The sequence below is a fragment of the Natator depressus genome, chromosome 1, assembly GCF_965152275.1.
Source record: "Natator depressus isolate rNatDep1 chromosome 1, rNatDep2.hap1, whole genome shotgun sequence".
NCBI classification, from domain to species: Eukaryota; Metazoa; Chordata; order Testudines; family Cheloniidae; genus Natator; species Natator depressus.
In genome coordinates, this window is record NC_134234.1 from 237,904,809 (window position 1) to 237,925,201 (window position 20,393).

Consider the following 20,393-nt stretch of genomic DNA (forward strand, 5'->3'; position numbering starts at 1 on the left):
TCCCAGGCCTCTGTGACTTTGTCGACTTACCGCTTCGACAAGGCTGCCAGCGCTGCCATGGAACTGCCTGCTGCTCCCCCCAGTCTGGCTCGGGACGGTGAGGGAGACTGGCCTGGCTCTCCGAGGGCTTCTGCAGCTGGTGCTGTCAGAGTACCAGGAGCTGCAGTGTATTGATGGGAAGCTACTGTTGAGTTTCTCACCGGACTCCACTCCATCAAGCCGTAAAGTCGGGATGGTCTTCTGTGGCCAGCCACGGCTACAGGGCACGGCAGGGGGCGTGGCACACAACCGGGGGGAGAACGTTGTTGGGGAATGGCTTCTCTGGAGCAGGGGACTCAGCCCTGCCACTGCTAGTGCCTTCAGACAGAGAGAGAAAGAATGCAGTACTAGCCAGCTCTTAGAAGCACGACTCGAATGACTAGGCAGTGAGGGACGAGTACAAGGATGGCTTGAATGGGTTTATGCTAATTGGGAACTTAGATGGATTGACCTCTATGAAACACAGCTGTGGGTAATAAAACACTGTTCTGTTTTCTGCTGACCCATTTTGTAATTATTACCAAGATTCCGTTAAAAATGGCTTATTTTGTTCTGGTGAAATGTGCCAGATCAAAAGCTCTAAAGACTGACATCCTCTGTCCATGGAACAGGTACAGTATAGCTAGCAGCAGTGCAAACTTCCCCCACATAACCCTGCCAGAATGCCTTCATTCTTGTACCGGAGGGACCACCACTTCTGACATAGGGTGACAGGGTAGTTCATTTTCCACATCCTTCAAATCTTTGACCCTTCTTCTGATCCCACTAACAACATCATGTACTGCTAATTGTGGTGATGTGTTTTGGTGATATCTATTCTAGAAACTGGACTATCAACTCATTTCATTTAGGTCTCCAGTGACACTAAGGCCATGTCTGGACTTACAAGCTTACAGTGGCACAGCTGTACCGGTACAGCCGTGTTGCTGTAAGAGTGCTCGTGTGGCCGCGTTATGCTGATGGGAGAGAGCTCTCCCATAATAAAACCAGCTCAACGAGCAGCGGTAGCTATGTTGGCGAGAGAGCGTCTCTCATCAGCATAGCGCTGTGCACGTGAAGTGCTTATGCCGGCAACAATTCCATTGCTCGGGGTGGTGTGGGGTGTGTTTTTTCACACCTCTGAGCAGCACCCAGCCTTAGTTGGTAATAACTTTCAGTTAGTACCAACCTGCACTGGATTTTATGTAGTGATCTATTTGTGAAAAGATCAATATCCACTACTAGTCTCCTGAGCCACCCAGTCCCTCAAAAGAATTAAATACATAATTGATGAGTCATGTCGTACCTTTTAACTAAATAAGTGATTCAAAGAAATCCCTCTTTCCATAGAGCCAGAGTCTGATACTTTTACTCACCTTGAATGGTACCTTATTCCACAAGTCAATAGGACAACTCATAGAGTAAGGTACTACTCAGTGTGAGTAAGGGAATCAGAAGCCAGCTGATAGAAAATAAAAAGGTGTGATTTTGTATTATCTGTAAGCAGAAAGTTCCCTCATTAACTTTCCAGCCCTCCTCCCATTGAAATCAATGGCAACTGACTTTAACACAAACAGGAATGGTTTCTAAATATGCTATGCTGATGATTTCAGACAAAGAAATGGGATAACAGAAGACTCTTCTATTAGTGCCATGGGTCAGTTACCCAAACATTTTTCATAAAGGGGGAGATTTTTAAAGGCACAAAAGGCAGCTCCTATTGCCCAGCTCCTATTAATTCTCAGTATATAATGGGCACCTAACTGGCCTTTGGGCCTTTTGAATATCTCCCCCTAAAGGCCTGACCCTGCAGTCTCTGTCTCATAAGCAGCACCATTACATTGAACAGGCTGCAGGATGGGCCCTACATTGGTTAGAAGCACAACTGAACTGATTCTTCAGCCTGTTGTAGAAATATAATCAGGGATCATACACTGATATATGCAGCAAGCTGTGTTTCCAACCAGTACAATACTGACAATGTTCCAGGAGTGTCTGAAGGGCCATAGCAAGTTATATAGGTGTATATCCTTCGCATATCAATATGTGTGAGCCTTTCCTATGAATAACTCTTCAAGTATTCACAATGAGAAGACATCCTACAGTGTTTAGTATCTAAAGGGAAATTAACAGATTGTTTACAATGGACAGTGCAAATCTTAATTTCACCAACTGAAAGGGAGCAGCAATCAATATTACCAAACCCAGAAGACCATATTCTGATAGTGTAGTGGAGCTTTCTTGTAGCATTAACATTTTTTACACTAGAGGAAATGTTGATAGGGTGGAACACTGGGTGGTTTTTCTGTCGCAGCACCATGAGTTCCTGACAGTGAAAGAAATGAAGGACATGCTTCCCCAATACAGTCTTCCACAAGGCCTTCTTGCATGGAACTGTTGATCTGTGTACTGGATTGAGTGAATCAGACTGAAAGCTCCTTGAAGCAGGGACCTTACCCTCTTATGTGCTTTTTAAGAATCATGTATGCTAATACCACTCTACAGATAATAAGAGCACCCCAGAAATGTGCAGTTAACTAAGGGAACCTCAAGTGTCCCAAGGCTGGTAGTGCCATATGAAAACTGTTTCTGCAACAGTTTATAATATTATAGCAGGGGGCGGCAACCTTTGAGAAGTGGCGTGCCAAGTCTTCATTAGTTTAAGGTTTCGTGTGCCAGTAGTAAATTTTACATTTACAGGGGCCCCCCGACGGAACCCCAGACTGGCAGCGGGCTGAGCGGGCCGACGGCCAGGACCCTGGCTAGCAGGGGGCCGGGCGGTTGGAACCCCAGACCAATAGCGAGGTGAGTGGGGCTGGCAACTGGTATCCCAGGCTGGCAGCAGGCTCAGCGGGGCCGATGGCTGGGACCCCAGCTGGCAAGGGGCCGGCAGCCGGAACCCCAGACGGTCAGCAGGCTGAATGGGGTGGCGGACAGAACCCCAGACCGGCAGCGGCTCACCTGCTACCGGTCTGGGGTTCCGCCGGTTCCTGCCAGCCGGCCACCGGCCCCGCTCAGCCCGCTGCTGGCCTGGGGTTCCGTTCACCCAGGCAGGCAGTGGGCTGAGTGGGGCTGGTGGCCGGGACCCCAGTTGGCAGCAGCGTGCTAATAAAAATCGACTTGCATGCCGCCTTTGGCACATGTGCCGCAGGTTGCCCCTGTATTATAGTGTCAGACAAGGAAAGACAGTTTAGCATCAAACAAAGGACAGGTATTCTCTTCTGACTTGACAGCTGATTAATCATCCAGATATGTCCAAGTAGAAAGCACTAAGTTGATGTATGTCTCTGTCATGGTTTTTAAGAAACTGACTAGTTTCATGTAATCAGTTTACTTTTCAAAAATAATCAGCGTAACTGATTATTTTTGTACTAAAGTGGAGGTGGTCCCTCTCCATTTACTCATGTTAATAGTTCCATCAAAGTCAATGGAGTTACAGTAGGGATGGATTTGGCTAACTATTTGTACCATGAGATGTTAGCTAGGTTTTTGTTTTTTCCCCTTCGTGTAAGTCAGGTATTGATTGATGTTGCCAACTTTGAAGAGCATATTCCTGCAGCTTTGTTCTGGGAGTTACGAAAATCCTGAAACTAGGAGCTGACAGGAGCAAAAAAACAATTTCTAACAACAGCATCTTTGATATTTGCAGAAAACAGTCCTAAATGGTCTCAGAAAGGTTGGCTAGTGGTGCCATTGGTAAGCACTGCAAATGTTAAATGTCCAGCTGGGTTGGTGGGCCGCAGCTTAGTAATTAAATCTTACCTGATGGTGTACCAGATGCAACGGCAGAACTGTCTTCTGTGTGACATCTACACCTTGGTTTTTCTGTCTCTTCAGACACTCTAAGTGAAAAGATGCTCTTCGACCTGCAATGCCAATGGCACAGAACTGTGATCATCATTCACACCACATTACAGAGACTCTCTGATCTGAGCTTGAGATCAGTGTAATACCTCTGGAGGTGTAGAGGAAAAATCCCCATTATAGGCCCTGTCCACTTTACCTTGATACCTTGCACCTTGCTAGAGCAACTGTATTTGAAAAAGTTTGTCAAGCACCATAAAGTCTGACCAACAGCTGTGTTCCAAGACAGCTGAAAACTAGCACATATTCTGGACAGGGATTATTTTTTTTAACAATAGTGCTAGTAGAAACTGTGCTACTGATGATCCTCCTAGGTATGCTAGAAGAAGATTTCTGAATGATGTGGCAAAATGAGTTGTAACGATGTTAGATGAGGAAATGAACCATGTTACAACAATGTAAAGATTCACTGATGTGAAGGGGCTGGTACCTCTGTGAAACTGCATGGTCAAAGGAGCGCTCTTGACTTTAGTCTGCAAATCCTAACATTTGAAAAGTTTCAATTAAAGCAGACACCAGATTCTCAGTGTATTTGCTTGTACTGAAATTCATCATTTTTCTTTTGCAAGAGAGGAAAGAAGAACATTTTCTTTCTCCCTGTTCAATATTTAAAGAAAATACCACCACATACTAATTCACTCCATCTGCTGGCTCTATGAGGAGGTTCTTTTGGGCCCAAAGAGCTCTGATAAGTTCCCCTAGTTCACATGCAGACTTAATCAACCAGTTCACATAGATGCATGCCATCCAGAGAACCATAGACTTATACACTGACTGAGCTGTGTATAAGCAATGGAGATGCCTGCTGGTAAAACATGTGCATTGTCAAGATCTTATCCTGCACTCTGTGTCTCATGTTCTTCCTGGGAACCAAAGTGCACATCAAAACCTGAGGCCACACGTGACAGGATTCTCCAGCAAGATGTGAGAAATCAGTCCAGGCATCAGAAAGCACAGCTTGTACATCCTGCTGGAATATTACCCAGTGACGAAGAGCGAAGAAATCCACTCTTTGGAGACAGCTTGGAGCCCTCCCCTTTGTTGTTTTCAGGTGGAGTCAGTTGTCTGTTTTCATCATCTTGGTATGACAGCCTGGAATGAAAAACAGAGAGGTTGGAGCCATCACTTAAGCAGGGTATCATGCTGGATGGGATATCCCTTCTACTAGGGAAAGGCCGCACTATTTGGCAGGAGATGAGGAAAAGGGGAAGAGGAAGGACACTCTATTCACGAAGAAGGGATGTAGCTAACTTGTTAGTTTGCTAGATCTAAATGCTCCAGAGACAGCATCCAAGACTGGGACAGAGAAAGCTCAGGTGATGAAATCTGGGAACTTTAGACATTACAAATGGATGGTGAAGGGGCCTGGAGGTAGCACTGCCAGTGGTACCACTGGGAGGAAAGGGACTTCAAAAAGTCATAGAAAAAATTCCTTTCCCAATATTATTTGCCTGGGCTTAAGCACACTTTTTCATCCTTTGCTATCTGGATTGGCGCAGTGTTCCATCTGCAAACCTGTTTCTTCTTACTAGCCTTCCCCTAGTTCCAGTCCCTCGGCTGAACTTATGAAGGGTCTTTAAAGAAAGAGATCACACAGCCCCCCAACCAGAAAACCCCAAACAGCTTGGCCACTGTATTGCAAAGCTCACATTTCAGTAGAGATCAGGCTTGGTTTGCTACAGTACTCTACGTCTTCATTCAAATTCTCATCGTAAGTCTCATCCTGAGACACTTCTTCTTGGTAAACGATTGCCAGCTGGCTGTCTCTGGAACTGGAGCTAATGAGCAAAAAAGGCAAGTAAAAATTTGGATATGGTAAAGAAAATCTGCTACCGAGACAAAAGTGACAGGGCTCCATCTGTCTGCGTTTATTGTTATGGCCCAGTGCCGAGCCATCACACAAAAATCGATGATCAAAGACAGAAGCACAGTTCATAAATACAAGTGACCTTTTGTTTTGTCCCCACTTACTTGGAGCTCCTTAATCAAAGCATGAAGAGTCAGTAGTGATGTACATACTATGAATGTAATTGATCATGCCTGCACTGCATGAGCATTCACAGGGCACTGACTAAATTCCTAAAGTCCTGTCCCATGGGGCTCAGTATAAAACCTGAGATGGATTCCCTGAGGGAGAGCGGGGTGGATTTTCTTCTATGGCTGTCACAAAGTGCCGGTAAGGAATTTCAAAGGCTGCCTCCTTGACATTATACCACCCCTCTGGGCTCTGATGCTTATGGTCTCTTTTTCCTGTGTTCCACTCTCTGAGCCATTTCTCTCCCTCTGCTCTCTTTCATCTTCTCTCTCCCCTTGTCTTTCTCATCCTTGTTCCTTATTTTCCAATCACAGAATATGAGTAATTTCAATTGAGTTCAGTGGGTGCTTTTCAAATTCTGTGGTAGGTGGAGCACCTTGAATTCCATCTCTACCTCCTCCTCCCTCCATTTCCTGTGCTGGGCTTCCTGGTATTAGGCTGCAGTTTGATTGTGCAAGCAGCTGAACAGAACCTGGATCTCTGAAATGCCAGCATGGAGAGCTTCAGAAATCTGAAGTCCAGTCACTTTCACTCTGTTACCTGTGCTGTCAGCAGGGAGCAATGTGGCAGAGAAGCACCATGTGGGAATAGGAGGAGAAGTGGGGACACATGGTTGTTTGGTCACTGGTTCACACCACTTGGTGGAGTGGAGGGAAATGAGTATACTTATGCTGCTTTGCGTCAGTTGAAAAAAAATCCAAGGAAGAGTGCTTGATTGATCAGACAGGGGATGATTGGCAATCATCGCTGTATGGGTGAGGAAAAGGTCCTGAATAACAGTGTCATTCCCTCATCAGCCCACATGGCAAAGCTCTAGTCAAACCCTACACTATTTTGGTAAGAACAGGCTAAACCAGACTTCATTCTGCAATGATCAGAGAATGACAAGGGTCAGGTCTGAAATCATGTGGAGATTGAGGTGAAAATTCCACACGAGTCCACCAGGTAATCCAGCTACCAGAGTCCACACAGTTGTCTGCATTATGGCTAGAGGAACCTAACTGGTGAATGTCTCCTGAAGATACCATACTACTATTACCATAGAACCTCAGAATTACGAACACCAGAGTTACAAACTGACCAGTCAACCACACACCTCATTGAGAACCAAGAGTACGTAATCAAGCAGCAGCAGAGAGACACACACACACAAACAGCAAACACAGTACAGTAGTGTGTTAAACGTAAATTACTACAAAAATAAAGGGAAAGCAGCATTCTTCTTTTGCACAGTAAAGGTTCAAAGCTGTATTAAGTCCATGTTCAGTTGTAAACTTTTGAAAGAACAACCATAACATTTTGTTCCGTTATGAACTTTTGAGAATTACGAACAACTCCGTTCCCGAGGTGTTTGTAACTCTGAGGCTCTACTGTACTTCTTTTAACCCTCCTGACACTGAAAGGAAGGGCTTAAGTGAAACAATAATGGGGATTTGGACATTAACTTCAACAGGAGCAACTCTGGAGACCATTACAGCATGAGAGGAAACACCTACCGTCCCAATGTTTCATAGTAATGTGTCCTAGTTCACCAAGGAAGCAAGGGGGAAAAAGAAGACTATGTCAGGAACGTAACATAAACACAAGTAAGGAGGAGGAGGAGTATGGAAGTATGTGAAATTCCTGTAGCTTCCAAAAGGAAGGCTGGGAAATGGAAAAGCTACTGGATTCTTTATTCAAGCAAACTCATACACCTCTGGCATCCTCGTCTTGTTATTCTCTTCTCTTCTTCTCTAGAACAATTGGTCTCAACCTTTTCAGGCTGGCAATCCTTTATTTCAAGTCAGAAATATTCATGACCCTTTTACATTTATTATAACCAAGTACAACGTGTATGAATGATAACAGTGATAAACCTATGATATAATTCATTCATGTGTGTTTTGACAGGTTAACAGTGAATACCTGACTTTGAAGGGTAAGGCTATATGGAGAGATTGGGAGTGAAATTTCCTTTGCTTTAGATTATAGTACATTTCTGAATGCCTCGCATCCCTCCCGATTGCATTTTATGAGCTCCCTGGGAGTTGTCACCTGCTGATTGAGAAATACTGGTCTAGAGTCTTTCCTCTAGTGTTTTCAAGTATGAAGTGCACTTCCCCATTCCTTCTCTATTTAATTTGCCTTAGGTAAAACACCTCCCTACAACCTAGGATGCAGCTCCCTTCAGATACCAATTTTATAGCCTGGGAGATGGAGGGTGTTGATCAGTGGTGGTGCTAAGCAGTCCTTCTTCCCAGAGGCTGAGTGTGGTGCTTCTGCAGCATTGCTGGTCTAGGCAGCAAGTGATGAACTGGAGAGCTCACCTCAGATCCCATGCACGACAGCACCTTGTCCTGCCTCTAGCCTGTTGTAGCATGACTTTAACTAGGCAATATCATTTTTTAAAAATTATACATATACGTTGGTTTCATTAGCCCATTGCTTCTTTGGAGCTTACCTTTTGGAAGTGAGTTTCCAAGGGGCCTCCTGCACTCGTATGGTGGGTGACAAGGGTGTGCCATGCCCCTCCACCGTGCTGACAGTACTTGGGTAGCTGGGTGGGCTGGGGAAGCGGGACAAGGCAGTATTGTTGGCATTGTTGATGTTGGCATTGGAGCCCGAAGACGAGTAGCTGCTGGGAGTGAAGGTGGAATCCACTAGCTTCTCGTGTGACGGGGACTCCGTATCTCCCTGGTTGTTGCCAGATTTATTGATGTGCAAAGGGCGCTGGGTGGTGAATGTCTGGGGGAATGAGCTCCTGCCATCACTTTGGTAGTAGCTGACATGGTTTCCGAACAGGCCACCAGCCCTCTGTCAGCAAAATAGAAAACATTTTCTCTTGGTGAGTGAGACTAGGTGCAAATGAGGACACTAAACCTTAAAGCAATGTTTGGAGAAAGAAAATTTGGGGACCAATTTGGCATTGTGATATGGCCCTGTACAAGCAGAATGTCTCCCTACCAGGAAATAACCCTAGAATATGGGCATCTCTGTCAGAGGGGCTGTGATGGGACCAGGAGGGGTTCATTATAGATGAGCTCTAATGTCATGCTCTGATAGATGACAAGAGCCAGCTCCAGAATACAGAGACGCCTACAAGTGGTGAAGAGCCATCTTTGCACCTCCCCTCCATTCCTGTGTTGAGCGGAGTTTGGGTGGGATGGAGAATCTGGGCTATTGCGTTCAATTCTGCATACCACAGTAGCAGAAAGAGATCCACTCACTAGAAGGAATTCAGAGAACAGCAACAAAAATAATTAACCAGCAGGAGGGACTAGTGAGGAAAGGTTTAAAGAGCCTGTTACGTAGAGCTTGACTAAGCCATAATGAAGGGGAGATAGAGTAACTTTCTGTAAGTATTTGAAGGGTAGAGGCACCAAGGAGGGAGAGGGAATGTTGAGGGTTGCCCAAAGGGCGTAACTAAGAAAAAGAAAATTTAGGCTGATTGTTCAGAAAAAAATTCTCCATGGTGAGATGTATGAGGGGTGGGACTGTCTCCCAGGAAAGTGCTGGAAGACCCATTGCTTGGGTCGCTTAAAAGTGGACTAAACGAAGCACTAGAGAATGTAGTGGATCAATAATGCGTAGGATGGAACATGGACGTGATGACCTGATTTGTTTTTTCAATTTCTGTGGTCAAACCCTGACATTCTCACTCGGACCGTATTTAGTCTTTACTCAGGCAAAATTCCCACTGAGGAAAAATGGAGTGAAAACTACATGAGGCCCTCAGGATTTGGCCATCTGATTCTATTTGACTTATAGCTTTATATTTTCCATTTCTGTTCTCTAAAACAGTGTGGGAAACTGAGAGAGAGAGAAACTGAAATGTACCATATAGCACTCTCCAATCTAATGTATTGGGCTCAGCATGTAGCCTCATTCAAGAGGCAAAGAAGGATTACAGCAGCAGCACCTACCCTGAAGATATCATCTTCAGAGGCAGCAGAAACAGCTTCTTTCATGGCCTTGTCTAGCTCCTCTTCGGCTGTCAGGTCTCCGGAGATCGCCCGTCGGATCTCTGGCCCAATGTCGTGCAATGTGCGCAACCCGGCCTGGAAAACAGTACCATGTAACACTCTGTCTTCATGTAGTTAGGTGAGCAATAAAAACAGTATCACTTTACACTGCACATCATCTGTTGCCAAGCACTTTATGAACATTGATTAATTTAACCTCACCACCGCCCTGTAAGGTCAGCAGGTACTGTTACCCCATTCCCATTTTAGAGGTGGCGAGACCAACTCACAAAGAGGGTAAGTTGCTAAAAGCTGCATAGCAAATTTCTGGCAGAATTGGAAATAGAACCCAGGACTCTTCATTACCAGGTGCTTCTTTTAACAAGTACAGCACATGTGCATGAACATGCAAGCCCAAATGAGCAAGCGTGGGTGCTTTAGGGTTTGGCTCCTAAATCCATATTCAGGCACACAAATAAAAGAGCTGAGCACCTACACTTCAGCTGAAGTCAATGGGAGTTCAGCATCCTTGAAAATCAGGCCAATTTTATTCAGGTACTTAAATATGGAATGGAGAGCTGAATTTTTGGCACCCAGATTTGGAAATTTTAGCCAGAAACTATACCCAGCATTTACCAAACCTTATTAATTGGAACGTGTCTCAATTAGTGTTGTTCTAGGAAACAGTTAAGCTGTCCTATGCTGATGCTGTGTACATATCAGCCTATTTCTCACATGGCACATTATTTGCTTGGAGTCCAGTATTATCTCTCTTTCTTACTGTAACAGTTTCAGAAGTCTAGAGAGCTGGGGCTTGCCCTGAGTTCTGCAGCTGTAATCAACGCAAAATTCTTTTTTCAGAAATGCAGTGGAAGCTTCTGACACACAATCTAGCAGTCCACATAGTGAATCAGTGGCAGAACTGAGACTAGATCCCAGGACTCATAGCCCCATGCCCTATCCACTGGACTATGATGCCTCTTGAACCCAGGCATCTGCTTTGTTTTTTTTTAACTGCCAGATACCGTCCCTTACTTATCCATAATGACTCCCTCCTCAGAGGGGTTTAGGATGAAACATGACAACAGTAACAATCTTACATTTATTTAGTACCAGCTATCCAAATGGAACCCAAAGCACTTCCCAAATATTACCAGTGGATTTATCAACTATAAACATAATTCACCCCAGCATCCTGCCAACATAAGGAAGGGTGCATGGCCTTTGACAGATGTACGTCTATCTGGAGGGGTTGACGTGGCAGCTCAAGGTGCCTCCAATGTTCCCTCTAATGGGGTGTGGGGGCTGTCCGTTGCTCAATACAGTCCCCAAAGTGCATGGCACTTGCTGGGAAGGAGGCATGGCCAAGTGTCCTTGACTGTAACAAGGTTAAGGAGGTGTAAAAACATATTAAACCTCCAGCTCTATGTCCTTGTTTCATTCCTGTGTCACTCAGGCCCATATCTGCCCATGACTCACCTGCAAGGAGAGAGCATTTCGCTGTGAGGGTTTGCCCACGAGGCCTTGTTCTTTACGTTTCTTGAATTTCCGGAAATACTCTTGGATTAGGAAAGTGGCATAAAACTTCCCAACTGTCACCTCATCATCTGTATGGGGGATATTTCCAAAAGCAAGCAAGCAGCTCATTTTAAAGAGTGAATTCACCAGTACAAGCTGCAAAGCTTTGCCATTTATAGAAGAAATAACAGGAACCAAAGAAAGGCAAAGACATTTGTTTTGAGGGTACAAGTACAGCAGGCTAGAGGCACATTTACTCCAGAGCTATAGCTGTTTGCAGAGGCTCTGTGCGGGTCAGAGATGGCTTACATCTATGGGCATAGGTTAGCTACACTGGTATAGAATGCCTCTAACTGCAGGGCCACCTGATGGGTACATTTGCTATAAAGACATGGCTCCTGACCATTTCAGTCGCTTGTACTAATTTCCCAGATAAGACCTCAGTGTATCTGCAACGTCCTACTGTGAGTTAGTACCTGCTATAACCCAAAAGGGAACTTGGATTGCTTCAAACCAAGGGACAAATCCTGCAGTCCTTGCTCTCCCTTTACTCAGCCAAAACTCTCATTGATGTCAATGGGTCAAATCTTAACTCAGTTTTTATTTAGGCAAAACTCACCTGGAGTCAATGGAAGTTTTGTGGGGCACTGACTTCTGTGAGGACATGGGCTGAGCAAAGACTTCAGGATCTGACCTTAACTATAGACGATCCCCAAGGTGCGATTCTGAGTGACAGCCTGAATGGGGGGTCAGGAATAATGCAGCGCTGCTGCGCCTCCCTAGCCCAGCATGAAAGCTCATTATTAAGGTACAGGAGGGGAGACCAGACACCCAATATCTGGAAACCACCAGTGTCAATCATGCTCCTGCCTAGGATGAGCTGTCAGGAGATGGATGGACCAGAAGAGAAGGGGGTCATTGTTCTGATGCTGTGAGGGGGTCAGGAGTTGGGGGAGGATGGGCTAAGAGGAGGGGCTGTGGGAGGGTAAAGAGGGAGGGATAAAGGGGCTGTGGGAAAGAGAAAAATGGGACAGAGGGTGAGAGGGGAGAGTGAGACAGAAAGTAGGTAGCAGAAAAGGAAGGGAGGGGGAAGGGGACAGAAAGCATGCCTCAGATAAAATCCTGGTGCATACTCCCCAAATCTACCTCAATAACATACTGGGTCAGATGTGGATCTATTCCAATTTACACCAGCTGAGAATCTGGCCCCGTGTCCATATGGATCTGACAGGAGTACAAAGCACAGGCCTAGGAACCCAGGAGAAGAGGCCATAGCCTTAGCTCAAGGTTGAAGGTTTATTTTTGACACACTGATAAAAGTGATGTTACTCTGCTCTTATATGCCCTGCCTACAGCTACTAAATGTTTATTGCTTCTCTCCCTGGCATCAAATAGTTACTGACAAGGCAAATAAATAGAACACCCTGTACCAGGGATCACATTAGTGTTATGCAATACTGATAAGCATCTAGGCCTCCAGAGAAAGGCCATGGGCAATGCAAGGCAAAATCCTGTTGTCCTTGGCTCACTGGGAGTGTGTAGAGAACTGTAAACATCACTCCATTTAGATCTGTGTATGCATCTGAGAATATTGTTTTCTCTCCCACCCTGACATCTCCACCTCCTCCCAAAAGTTGCCCATTTAGAGGGTTACATTGGTACAGGCATGATCTGCACTCAATCTGCTATAATGTCCAGTCTGACACATACCATCCTGTAGAGGAAAGCACGCCTCCCATATCCTACCCAGAACCACAAAAGTGACAGGATTATGGAAAGACAAACAGCAGGTAGAGAAAGGGGTGACAAGACAGACAGACAAGGAAAGGCTAGTTTGCTCACCACCTGCCGGGGGCACAACCTGATCCAGCAGCTTCATGCTGGTGCGCTTCCAGATTTTCTTAATGATCGCTCGCAGCTCCTCATTGGCTTGCTCCAGGTTACCTGCCAGGGGAATCAGTGAACAGAGGAATTAAGCCAGCTCCAGCAGTGGAGAAAATTTCACACCTATGCTCCAGCATCCCAAAAGGAAAAGAATGGCTCAAAAGTCTGCCGAATGCACTCTCTTACAGCAGGAGAACACTTCAAGAGTAGCAGAGGGCAATTGGATGTGGGCAATGGGAATGTCTGACCATGGCTTACTCCCTAATGCTCACAGCAGGCAGTCTCATTCGGAAATGTGCATAGAGTCAGGAGCTGCTCACACCTCCCATGGAGAGATGGAAAGGTGGGAGCGCACATTCTGATTCTGGGTGTGGTTGGATGTCTGCTCTGGATGGGCATTGCCTGGGCAGCCTGGCCGAGGGAGACAGAAAACTGTAGCACCATTTTATGCTATAAATGACCACATGCATGATCTGATACAGCACTTCCCGCCTTTCCGGAGGTCCAGTGAAGTCAGAGCTGTGACAGGAAAGGGCCTGTGGAGGGGAAATATTTCCAAAGGAAGAACCATCTTATAGTAACAGCACAGCTAGGAGTCAGGAGACCTGGATTCTACTCCCAGCTCTTCCCCGCTCTGTGCCACAATTTCCCCATCTGCAAAGCATAGATACTACTCACCTCACAGGGAAGTTGAGAGTCTGAATTTGGTGGTGTATGAAGTGCTACAGAGAAGGTACTAGAGACATGCAAAGCATTCTGATGAACTAATACAAAGGGTATTTTAAAGGTATTCTTGCTCATTTTATGAGGAAGGGCTTTGAGAGCTTAATAGGTTCCACCTGCGAGGTACATAAGTATGGTACAAAAGTACTTGAGGGGACCATACCAGGGACTAGGATATTGCATATTGCATCCAAGGAACTCTAACCCCTTAACAGACATTACTGAATCAAGCAACACAACACCTCTGGGAGTGAGTAAATATTAGTATCTCCATTGTCTGTGATCCCCTTCCACCTTACAGCCCCTTTGGTTTATTTTTCTGACTCTCGTGTATGCCCCTTCTTCCATGCAGTCCCTTATGCATGGAATTCCCTTCCTTCTGGTGGATCAAACTACCACCATCTCCTCCCCAAATGCACTTGCCTCATGGAGTCTATCATTGTTACCCTAAGTGAACTCCCAGGCCCTTACAACCAGATCAATATTGCCTTGTGCACCCCTTGCAGGTTCCACCCCCATCTGGTGCTTTCCAAGCCCCTAACGTTCTGTCAGACTAATGAGGGGCCTAGTTTTGTAAGCCCCCTGTGGACTTACAGTAGGAGTCCCCTCCCCCTCCTGCCACAGTGAGCTTGCAGGATTGGACCTAACACCAGAAGCTCCTTTGGGAACTCCCTCCTCCCCAATGTTCTGCACAGCACTGTGCACACCAGCAGCTCTTAATGAATGATCACGTTAAGTGACTTGCTCAGGATTACACAGCAAGTCAGTGTCAAAGTCAGGAATTAGAACTCGTGCGTTCTGATTCCCAGTCTCCTGCTTTAACCACGAAGACCACACTTACCTCGTTTGAAGCTAAGGCCACGTCTACACCACAAACTTTGGTCGACGCAAGTTACATTGGCATAAAGCTACCGCAGTTAGTATATTCCTTGTGCAGGTGTGTGTCCTTGGCTCCTTGTGCCAGCGCTGCACGTACTCAGCAGGAGTGCTTGTATCGATGCCCAGTGTGGGGCACCATGGATAGGTATCCCGGTATGCAACCTGCCACCATCCAGTGTCCACTGCCTTTTGGGAAGTTTTAGCAATGCACGGTGGAGCCAAAACGAATCATCCAGGGGTGACTGGGCGCAAGAGGTCAACTTCCCAGTTTTCAACTGTCTCCATCCCATATTGTTATCTTTAGCCCATAATTTTCGCACTTTTTAAAAAAATCCCACGAACCCACACTGCTGCCTTGTTCGCCACCATCTCTGACAGAAGCACGGAGCCTGCACAGCTCTGCACTATTGTCATAAGCGTTGCAAGCACAGGACGGACTATCCTCTGATAACTGCAGAGCTGTAAAAAGACCCAAGTCAGTGGGAAACATGATGATTTCACGGAGGACAGACTGCGGTGGAACACAGTGAGAACCCATGCACGGTTGTCGGTGGCATTCATGGAGCGTCACTTTTGGGCCCGAGAAACGAGCATTGACGGACGGGACCGCATCGTAACGCACGAGTGGGACACTGAGCAGCAGCTGCAGAACTTTCAGATGGCTCAAGGACATGTTCCTGGATCTGCCTGCTGAGCTTGCCCCAGCCCTCCAATGCAGGGTCACCACAATGAGAGCTGCATGGACAGCGGAGAAGTGAGTGGCGCTTGCACTGTGGAAACGTCAGTGGGAAACAATTCTGGAACTGGAAAATCCACTGTGGGGGCTACTGTCATACAACTGTGCAGGGCCATCAGTCGTCCCCTGCTATGCAGTACTTTGACTCTCAGCAATGTGCAGGCCAGAGTGGATGGATTTGCAGCAACGGGGTTCCCAAATTGTGATGAGGCAATAAATGGCACAAATATCTCTATTTTGGCCCCATCACACCTTGCCACAGAGTACATCAACAGAAAGGGCAACTTTTCTATGGTTATGCAAGTGTTGGTGGATCACTGGGGACACTTCACTGATATCAGCCTTGGCTAGTCAGGTTACGTGCATGCCGCTCACATCTTTAAGTAAACACAGGACTGTTCAGAAAGCTGCAAGCAGGAACTTTCTTTCCTGACTAGAGGATTACCACTGGGGATGATGAGATGGTAACAGGAGGACCCAGCCTATCCTTTGCTCCCAAAGCCGTATATCTCGACCGCACCAAGGAAAGATTCAACAACCAGCTCAGCAGGTGCAGAATGACAGCCGACTGTGCTTTTGGTAGAGTGAAGGGAGGCTGGCATAGTTTACTGACAAGACAGGCGCTCAGTGGAAAAAAAATTATTACAGCTGCCTGCTGTGTTCTGCGTAACATCTGTAAGGCCAAGGGGGAAAAGCTGCCGCCAGGCTGGATGGCAGAGGTGGAGTGGCTCTCTGCTGAGTTTGAACAGCCCGACATAAGGGCTATAAGAAAAGGCCAATGTGGAGCTATCCGGCCCAGGAAGGCTTTGAAAGAGCACTTTTACAGCAAGCTGCAGTAATGTGCTGTGGTGTTCTGTGCACTGCCTGTCCCTGCAGTTTTGCAGCCTGCTAGGAGTTATGTGAGGTTGGGGTACATCTATGAATTAACACTGTCAATGCACCTACTCGTTTTGTGTTGCTCGTGGTACACTGATGATTATTACATTGTGCCTGTCACTGGATCTATGAGTTGTGTCACACGGTACGATAACAAGTAAGAGGAGGTTACTCACCTGTGCAGTAACTGACGTTCTTCAAGATGAGTGTCCCTGTGGGTGCTCCACTCCAGGTGTTGCTGCACCCCTGCGCCTTCGCTCGGAGATTTTTACAGCAGTACTTGCACAGGCCACACACTTGTGGTGCCTCCCTCACGTGCCAAATGCGCCTCAATAACATGCGCACATGGTCTGGGCTCTTCAGTTCCTTCTCTACAACAGAGACCGCTCCAAACTCCGAAGTAGAGGGGAGGAGGGTGGGTAGTGGAGCACCCACAGGGACACTCATCTCGAAGAATGTCAGTTACTGCACAGGTGAGTAACCTCCTCTTCGAGAGAGAGAGATGTCCCTGTGGTGCTCCACTCCAGGTGACTGAAAAGCAGTATCTCTTAAGGAGGTAGGGACTTCGGATTTGGTAAGAAAGCTGTAGACAGGACAGCTCGGCCCATTCGAATGTCGGTTGGGGTCCTGAGTAAGAGCATAATGTTTAGCAAGGGTATGCTCTGAAGCCCAGATGGCAGCTTTGGAAATATCTGTGGGGGGGAATGTGACGTAAGAATGCCACAGACATTGACACAGATCTGGTGCAGTGTGCTCTAACAGAAGTTGGAGGATTCATCTTCTTTAGTTGGTAGCATAGGCGGATGCAGTCTGCTAGCCAACTGGATATTCTCTGAGTAGAGATGGATTTGCCTGTGGATCATTCTGCGATTGAAATGAAAAGTTTAGGGGAAGCCCTAAAGGGCTTAGTCCTATCCAAATAAAAGGATAATACTCTGCACACATCGAGTGTGTGCATTGCTGATTTGAAAGTGTTCACATGCGGTTTAGGAAAGAAGGTTGGTAGATGGATAGGTTCATTGAGGTGGAAGGAGAAATGCACCTTCGGAAAAAATTTAGGATGTGTTCGGAGCGTGACTTTGTCTTTAAAAAATATAGTGTACTGTGGGTCAACCATAAGCGCTCCAAGTTCTTCTACACGTCTGGCAGATGTAATGGCAACTAAAAACACAGTTTTCATGGAAAAATGTGGGAGTGAGCATGTTGCAAGTGGCTCAAATGGATGGCTCATCAAGCATGTGAGGACCAAGTGTAGGTCCTAGGGTTGAGTGGGTGGTCTAATGTCCGGGGATAGGGTCTGGAGGCCCTTGAGGAACTGCTTTGTGATGGGGGGGGGGCAAAGATAGTAGCGTTTCCGGTCTTATTGTGAAAACCCGTAATTGCTGTTAGATGTACCTTTACGGAGCTAAAGGAGAGCCCAGATAGTTTAAGTTCTAAAAGAAAGTCTAGTATTAGTGAAAGAGGGGCGGAAGCAGGAGCGGTTTGCTTGGCAGAGCACCAGTGAGTGAACCTAGTTCATTTATGGAGATAGGTGGTACGTGTGAATCGTGTTCTGCTATATAATAGTACTCTTTGTACCTGTTCAGAGCAATTTAGTTCCTCATTAGAGAACCACTGATGAGCCATGCTTTGACGTCCAGCCATTGTTATGTTGTGGTGATTTAGTTTACCCTTGCGTTGTGATAATAGGTTCAGAAGGGGGTGGAGAAGTGGAATCGGCGGGCAAACTGACATCCTCGTTAAAAATTAGTACCATGCTTGTCTGGGCCACGTAGGGGCTATTAGTATGACTCTGGCCCTCTCCTCTCGCATTTTTTGTAATACCCTGTGAAGAAGTGGTATCGGGGGGAATGTGTATAGGAAATCATCACTCCATTTGATGATGAATGTGTCTCCCATTGAGTGCTTTCCTAGGCCCGCTCTGGAACAGAATTCCGGGCATTTTTTGTTGGTCACCGTTGCAAAAAGATCCAGTCACGGATAGCCCCATATTTTGAATAGGTTGTATAGGATGGTATTGTTTATCTCCCATTTGTGATCTAGGGGAAAAGATCTGCTGAGCTTGTTCGCAGTGGTGTTTAGTGAACCAGGTAGGTAGGAGGCTGAAATTTGGATATTGTGTTGGAGGCACCAATTCTAAAGTTTCATAGGCTCCGTGCAGAACGAGTGGGATCAAGCTCCTCCTTGTCTCTTTATATAAAACATGCAGGTGATGTTGTCAGGCATGATCCTGATGTGTTGGTTCTGGATGTGTGGGAGAAATTGGAGGCAGGCGTTGCGGACCGCTCGAAGCTCTAAAAGATTTATGTGTAGTGAAGCTTCTGTAGGGGACTAGAGTCCCTGAGTGGTGTGGTGTGCCATGTGAGCCCCCCAACCTGTGAGGGGAGCATCTGTGGTAATTATAACTGAGGGGGACTCCTGCACAAACGGGACTCTGAAGCAGAGGTTGTGTGGAAGAGTCCACCATGTGAGTGAGTCCTTGACTTTGGTAGATATGGATAGAAGTCTGTTTAGGCCGTGCACATTCGGTGTGTAGACAGTGGTCATTCAACCTTTCAGGCATCACATGTAGAGGCGTGCATTCTTGACCAGAAAAGTGCAAGAGGCCCTATGGCCGAGAAGTTGCAGACAGTTCCGGACAGTGCCCTGCAGGCTGTTTTGCAACTTGGCGACAAGATTCTTTATGGTGTTGAGTCTGTTGGATGGGAGAGATGCAAGTCTGGTTATGGAATCAAGGTGAGCTCCTATGAACTCTAGTCATTGAGTAGGAATTAATGTGGATTTGTTTTTGTTTATTTGTATGCCTAGACCCTGGGAGCAGTCGAGAGCTTGGATGGCCTCCCTGAGAGTCTGTGCATTGAGCAGGCAATCGTCCAGGTAGGGAAAAATTATGACTTCTTTTTTCGTAGGTGCGCCGTTGCCACCACGAGAATGCAGGGTGCTGTTGAGAGGTCAAAGTGCAGAACCCTGTATTGGTAGTGGTTTGAGCCTGTAACAAATCTGAGAAAACGCCTGTGGGCAGGGTGTATAGATACATGAAAATAAGCATCCTGCAGGTCGAGGGCTGAAAACCAATCTTGCTGCTCCTGCGCTGGAATTATGGCTGTGAGGGTAACCATTCTGAATTTTAGCTTTTTGACAAATTTGTTGAGCCGCCCGAGGTCAAGGATGGGTCCCCATCTCCCACTTTTATTTTCTGTCAAAAAGTAGTGGGAATAAAAACCCTTTCCCCTGTGCTGATTGGGCACTGTCTCGACTGCTCCTGTTTGTAGAAGATGTTGTACCTCTTGTTGGAGCAAGTGGTCGTGAGAGAGGACCCTGAAGAGGGACGGGGAGCGGGGGGGCAGGTGAGGGTGTATGGACAGGAAGGGGATGGAATAGCCCAATCGGATGACCTCTAGGGCCCATCTATCCATAGTGATGGCTCCCCAGTTGTGGCAGAATGGGAGTAAACGGTGACCAAAAAGTTGGATGCAAAGTATAAGCGCTGGAGTAAGTGGGAGGTCTTGTATACCCTCAACTAAGGCTTCAAATCTGCTTATGAGATGGAGGGGTTTGCAATGGTGCTGATGTTGTGGGGCGTCGTCGCTGATACCTGGGTCTCTGGCAGTGTTGCTGCTGGTGGTCGTATGACCTCTGTTGTTGTGTGTAGGCCGGCTATCGTGGGCGTTGGTAAGGCTGATACCTGTATTGTCTTCTTCTAGGTGCTGGTGCCTAGGGATCTAAGCATCGCTCTGGAATCCTTCATTGTGTGCAGCACCTCATTGGTTTTTGCTGCAAATAACTTCTCACTATCAAAGGAAAGATCCTCCATGGTGTTTTGAATCTCACGTGGGAAAGAAGAAGAGGTAAACCATGAAGCTCGATGCACCACTATGACCATCGCGGTGGACCTGGCAGCTGTGTCTGCAGCATTGAG

At 46.5% G+C, this 20,393-nt stretch overlaps 1 protein-coding gene and 1 long non-coding RNA gene across 2 annotated transcripts in view; one reads left to right on the forward strand and one right to left on the reverse strand.

Annotated features, from left to right (window-relative positions):
- The window catches only part of LOC141977380 (uncharacterized), a 48,955-nt gene extending 28,596 nt beyond the window's left edge, over nt 1-20,359 (forward strand). The window contains exons 2-3 of the long non-coding RNA XR_012636208.1: nt 19,283-19,351; nt 20,179-20,359. This is a non-coding gene — a long non-coding RNA (uncharacterized LOC141977380). The remainder of the gene's footprint in view (nt 1-19,282; nt 19,352-20,178) is intronic.
- The window catches only part of CACNA1C (calcium voltage-gated channel subunit alpha1 C), a 714,429-nt gene that overhangs the window by 7,640 nt on the left and 686,396 nt on the right, over nt 1-20,393 (reverse strand). Inside the window, exons 41-48 of the mRNA XM_074938754.1 lie at nt 13,219-13,315; nt 11,338-11,465; nt 9,820-9,954; nt 8,358-8,710; nt 5,532-5,660; nt 4,865-4,974; nt 3,781-3,884; nt 31-357 (exon numbers count right to left, since the gene is read on the reverse strand). Of these exons, the coding sequence (XP_074794855.1) occupies nt 31-357; nt 3,781-3,884; nt 4,865-4,974; nt 5,532-5,660; nt 8,358-8,710; nt 9,820-9,954; nt 11,338-11,465; nt 13,219-13,315 (1,383 nt within the window). The remainder of the gene's footprint in view (nt 1-30; nt 358-3,780; nt 3,885-4,864; nt 4,975-5,531; nt 5,661-8,357; nt 8,711-9,819; nt 9,955-11,337; nt 11,466-13,218; nt 13,316-20,393) is intronic.